Here is a 6,000-nt window from a genome sequence, read left to right on the forward strand (position 1 = left end):
TTTTTATTGACAAATACAACAAATATTAATGATCATGATATAAAATATTTAACCTCTCTGTTCTTCAGCTGCTTAAATATACCATTACTTAAATAACAGATTTTTTAGTAAACAGTAAAGTGATGTCATTTACAGCTCAGATCTTAAAGGACACTTTAGTAGATAAACACAAAGTTAAATTATGTTGAATTAATATTTTTATGATTCTTTTTAACACAAGCATCTGACATATATTGTATTATAATTCTAACTTTAAATGATTTTTAATGTTTCATAGATTTTCCTGAAAGTGGCTGAAGATAATGGAGTCGACACCGAAGTGCCTTCAGGTAAGGAGTGACCTCTGACCTTTGACCTAAAATAAATCATCACTCTGTGTGTGTGTGTGTGTGTGTGTGTGTGTGTGTGTGTGTGTGTGTGTGTGTGTGTGTGTGTGTACATCCTGACATTTGTTAAAGATAACATTAAATGTGTATATGTTCAGATGGGACACTTCCTGTTCGGAGGCGGAGGAGGACTCACGCCTTCGGTGGAGGAGACCATCAGAGCTGTCTGAGACCTCTAACGGAGGACGACAACAATGACTGCAACGAGTCTGACGGAGATCCTGGTACTCACCACTTCCTGGTTCTTTAATAACAAACATTAATATTCTGTAATAACTGAACACAACATTTCTAACAGAGTGAGACCTCCTGCCATCAGCTGTATGAACACTGTCACATTACGTACAACTGTTAGCATACTGTTAGCATAGCAGCTGATAGCAGTAAGGATTCTTTTGTGTCATGTGACCTCAGAGTGCCGGGAGACAGACTGGCTGAACTGCACTGACGGTAAGGGCTCGTACCAGGTGAGCGGGTGGAGTCTGAGGAGGCAGCAGTTTGTGGCTCTGATTTGGAAACGTTTTTTGTACGCTCGACGCTCCAGGAAGGGCTTCTTCGCTCAGGTACGCTCAAACCTGCTCCTCATTTACAGTAATAAGTATAATAATGGGTTCTTTTTATTCTGAATTTAATCTGATGAAACATTTGTTTGTAGATTGTTCTTCCTGCTGTATTCGTGTGCATCGCTCTGGTCTTCAGTCTCATCGTCCCCCCATTTGGAAAATATCCAAGTCTGGAGCTGCAGCCCTGGATGTACGAGGACCAAGTCACCTTCATCAGGTACACAACTGTCCTGAACTGTCCCACACTGCAGTAAACTGTCCCACACTGCTTTAAACTGTCCCACACTGCTTTAAACTGTCCTATACTGTACTACATTACACTACCCTGTCCCACGCTACTGTAAACTGTCCCACACTGCTTTAAACTGTCCCACGCTGCAGTAAACTGTCCCACACTGCTTTAAACTGTCCCACGCTGCTTTAAACTGTCCCACACTGCAGTAAACTGTCCCACACTGCTTTAAACTGTCCCACACTGCAGTAAACTGTCCCACACTGCTTTAAACTGTCCCACACTGCAGTAAACTGTCCCACACTGCTTTAAACTGTCCCACACTACAGTAAACTGTCTCGTACTGTACTAAACTGTCCCACCCTGTTGTTTGTGTGTCAGTGACGACGCTCCCGGAGACGCTAACATGCAGAAGTTATTGAGCGCTCTGTTGGACACTCCAGGCTTTGGGACTCGCTGCATGGACGGACATCCCATCCCGTAAGAGGACCTCAGTAACTGATTATTATATTACAATATGTTATTGCTCCTGAGTTCTGTCTCTTTAAGGGTTAATCAATCACACATATTATTTGATTACCCCTTGCCCCCCAGAGAGGCCCCCTGTACAATGGGCGATGAGGACTGGCAGACTCCTGAGGTCCCAGAGAGCGTCCAGCAGATCTTCAGCTCCGGTAACTGGACCATGGACAATCCGTCTCCAGCTTGTTTCTGCAGCTGCGACGGCAAGAAGAAGATGCTTCCGGACTGTCCCGCTGGAGCTGGAGGACTGCCCCCCCCTGAGGTCAGACCGCCTGATGTAGACCTGAACCACCACTGCACCCATGTCCTCACTTATATATACTTATATACTCTCTCTATATATAATAATATATATCTATATATTTATGTTTAGTTTTTAGTGTATTCATTTTTTAAAATTACTCTTTTGTCGTCATTGTTGTCGCTGTCGTCGTCGTTGTCGTTGTTGTTGTTGTTGTTGTCGTTGTCGTCGTCGTTATCCAGATGAAGCTGAGCGCCACCGACACTCTACAGAACCTGACAGGCAGAAACATCTCAGACTACCTGGTGAAAACCTATGCTGAGATCATCGGCAAGAGGTACCACACACCTGGAAATACATCACAGTACAGATACTACAGTAATACTACAGATACTACAGATACTACAGTAATACTACAGATACTACAGTAATACTACAGATACTACAGATACTACAGTAATACAACAGTAATACAACAGATACTACAGTAATACTACGGTAATACTTCAGTGATACTACAGTAATACTACGGTAATACAACAGATACTACAGTAATACTTCGGTAATACTACAGTAATACTACAGTAATACTACGGTAATACAACAGATACTACAGTAATACAACAGTAATACTTCGGTAATACTACAGTAATACTACAGTAATACTACGGTAATACAACAGATACTACAGTAATACTACGGTAATACTACAGATACACAGTAATACTACAGTAATACTTCAGTAATACTACAGTAATACGGTAATACTACGTAATACTACGGTAATACTACAGTAATACTACAGATATTATGGTAATACTACAGATATTAAGGTAATACTACAGTAATACTACGGTAATACTACAGATACACAGTAATACAGTAATACTACGGTAATACTTCAGTAATACTACAGTAATACGGTAATACTACGGTAATACTACAGTAATACTACGGTAATACTTCAGTAATACTACGGTAATACTACGGTAATACTACAGTAATACTACGGTAATACTACAGATACTACAGTAATACTACGGTAATACTACGGTAATACTTCAGTAATACTACGGTAATACTACGGTAATACTACAGTAATACTACAGTAATACTACAGATATTACGGTAATACTACGGTAATACTACAGTAATACTACGGTAATACTTCAGTAATACTACGGTAATACTACGGTAATACTACAGTAATACTACAGATATTACGGTAATACTACGGTAATACTACAGTAATACTACGGTAATACTACAGATACTACAGTAATACATCAGATACTACGGTAATACTACGGTAATACTACAGTAATACTTCAGTAATACTTCAGTAATACTACAGATATTACGGTAATACTACGGTAATACTACGGTAATACTACAGTAATAGTACAGTAATACTACAGTAATAGTACAGTAATAGTACAGTAATACTACAGTAATACTACAGTAATACTTCAGTAATACTACAGATACTACGGTAATACTACAGTAATACTACGGTAATACTACAGATACACAGTAATACAGTAATACTACGGTAATACTTCAGTAATACTACAGTAATACGGTAATACTACGGTAATACTACAGTAATACTACGGTAATACTACAGATACTACAGTAATACATCAGATACTACAGTAATACTACGGTAATACTACGGTAATACTACAGTAATACTTCAGTAATACTTCAGTAATACTACAGATATTACGGTAATACTACGGTAATACTACGGTAATACTACAGTAATAGTACAGTAATACTACAGTAATACTACAGTAATAGTACAGTAATACTACAGTAATACTACAGTAATACTTCAGTAATACTACAGATACTACGGTAATACTACGGTAATACTACAGTAATAGTACAGTAATACTACAGTAATACTACAGTAATACTACAGTAATACTTCAGTAATACTTCAGTAATACTACAGATACTACGGTAATACTACGGTAATACTACGGTAATACTACAGTAATAGTACAGTAATACTACAGTAATACTTCAGTAATACTTCAGTAATACTACAGATACTACGGTAATACTACGGTGATACTACGGTAATAGTACAGTAATAGTACAGTAATAGTACAGTAATACTACAGTAATAGTACAGTAATAGTACAGTAATAGTACAGTAATACTACAGTAATACTACAGTAACAGTAATAGTAACATTTTGCTTGTGTTTCAGTTTGAAGAACAAGGTCTGGGTGAATGAATTCAGGTTAGTCTTCTTAATTCTTCTGTATTTTAATTTGTGAATCTTGAAGTCAGCTTCCTGTTTTTCACTGTTTGGATCTTGTTGTTGTTGTTTTCTCTCTGCAGGTACGGAGGCTTCTCATTGGGTGCGAGGAGCACACAGGTCCTCCCACCGGCCAATGAGATCGACGACGCCATTGAACGAGTCAGGAAGATCTTTGAGTTACAGAAGGTCAGTCATCGATCAATCAGTCAGCAAGAACAGAGTTCACCAATGAAAGCCTCTTAGTGTGAAGGTCTGTGGTAACTGTTTAGGTTTGTTTTCAGGGCGCGGCTGCAGATCGATTCCTCGACAGTTTGTCAGGTTTCATCAACGGTTTGGACACGAAGAACAATGTGAAGGTGAGAAACCGCCACAGTGATCAGAGCGACCGTAAAAAAGATAATCATGAAAGAAAGTACATTTAAGAAATGCTGATTTAAAAAAAGTAGTTCAGTTGATTTTAATTCTCATAAATATTCAACATTTCAAAGCTGCTTTGTTCCACTTCCTTCCTGTTCTCAGACTTTCAGAATAAGAGCACCATGGTATTGGTGTGATTGTCCAGTCAAGCTGTTGAACTTTATCAATGTGCAGAGTCGGGTTGTTCAGACGTCTCTGAATGGAGACGAGCACGCTCAAAAGCGACATTCATTCATTGCAAAATCATCTAATTTTAAAAATGACTTATACACACAATGAAGCTTCTTTTATTGTGAACAATCATCGTTATTGTTCCTCTGATTGATTCTGGTCATTGATGAATAATAATATTGATCTCTGTCCTCAGATCTGGTTCAATAACAAGGGCTGGCACAGTATCGGAGCGTTCATCAATGTGATGAATAACGGCATCCTGAGAGCGAACCTTCCTGCAGGCAGCGACCCCAGCAAGTACGGCATTAGTGCCTTCAACCACCCTCTGAACCTCACCAAGGAGCAGCTGTCCCAGGTCGCACTGTGAGTACACAGGAAACACACCTGACAGGAAACACAGACAGGAAGTGCACCTGACAGGAAACACACCTGACCACAACCAGGCGTCACCGTACAGAAGATAGTGTATGTGTCTAACTCTCTCTGTCTCCAGGGTAACCACCTCTGTGGATGTCCTGGTGTCCATCTGCGTGATTTTCGCTATGTCCTTCGTCCCAGCCAGCTTTGTAGTCTTCCTCATCCAGGAGCGGGTCAGTAAGGCCAAACACATGCAGTTCATCAGTGGAGTGCAGCCACTGCTCTACTGGGTGGCCAACTTCATCTGGGACATGGTGAGACACAAAACAAACACACCCTCACTGTAACAGAGTGTGTGTATATCAGAGTGTGTAAAAATTGTTGTTTGTGTCTCTGCAGTGTAACTACGTCGTCCCAGCAGCGCTGGTCATCTTCATCTTCATCTGTTTCCAACAAAAAGCCTACGTCTCCTCCACCAACCTGCCGGTGCTCGCCCTGCTGCTGCTGCTCTATGGGTACTTCACTGCACTGCACTACACTGTACTACACTGCACTACACTGTACTACACTGCACTACACTGCACTACACTGTACTACACTGTACTACACTGCACTACACTGTACTACACTGTACTACACTGTACTACACTGCACTACACTGCACTACACTGCACTACACTGTATTAACACAACACTCTTTCCCACACCACACACTGCACTAGTAGCAGGTCCTGAGCTGAAAAGTGTTTCCTTGCCCTTGTCTCCAAGGTCTTGCTCATGGTGGTACTGTTGGGTCTCTGTAAATAATGTTATAAAGAGTTCAGTCTAGACCT

The 6,000-nt window shown here is 40.2% G+C and overlaps 1 protein-coding gene across 2 annotated transcripts in view; it reads left to right on the forward strand.

The window, feature by feature from the left end:
• abca1b (ATP-binding cassette, sub-family A (ABC1), member 1B) overlaps positions 1 to 6,000 on the forward strand; it is a 35,226-nt gene that overhangs the window by 20,282 nt on the left and 8,944 nt on the right. For both annotated transcript variants that reach the window (XR_007887035.1, XM_051419770.1), the window contains exons 24-36: positions 278 to 329; positions 485 to 610; positions 801 to 949; positions 1,042 to 1,166; positions 1,563 to 1,661; positions 1,776 to 1,965; positions 2,187 to 2,281; positions 4,166 to 4,198; positions 4,300 to 4,405; positions 4,501 to 4,575; positions 5,004 to 5,173; positions 5,304 to 5,481; positions 5,567 to 5,682. Coding sequence is in view for 1 of the 2 variants with exons in the window: in XM_051419770.1 (XP_051275730.1) it covers positions 278 to 329; positions 485 to 610; positions 801 to 949; positions 1,042 to 1,166; positions 1,563 to 1,661; positions 1,776 to 1,965; positions 2,187 to 2,281; positions 4,166 to 4,198; positions 4,300 to 4,405; positions 4,501 to 4,575; positions 5,004 to 5,173; positions 5,304 to 5,481; positions 5,567 to 5,682 (1,514 nt within the window). In the remaining variant the exon portion in view is untranslated. The remainder of the gene's footprint in view (positions 1 to 277; positions 330 to 484; positions 611 to 800; positions 950 to 1,041; positions 1,167 to 1,562; positions 1,662 to 1,775; positions 1,966 to 2,186; positions 2,282 to 4,165; positions 4,199 to 4,299; positions 4,406 to 4,500; positions 4,576 to 5,003; positions 5,174 to 5,303; positions 5,482 to 5,566; positions 5,683 to 6,000) is intronic.

This window comes from Dicentrarchus labrax, unplaced genomic scaffold (assembly GCF_905237075.1).
Source record: "Dicentrarchus labrax unplaced genomic scaffold, dlabrax2021, whole genome shotgun sequence".
Classification (NCBI taxonomy): Eukaryota; Metazoa; Chordata; class Actinopteri; family Moronidae; genus Dicentrarchus; species Dicentrarchus labrax.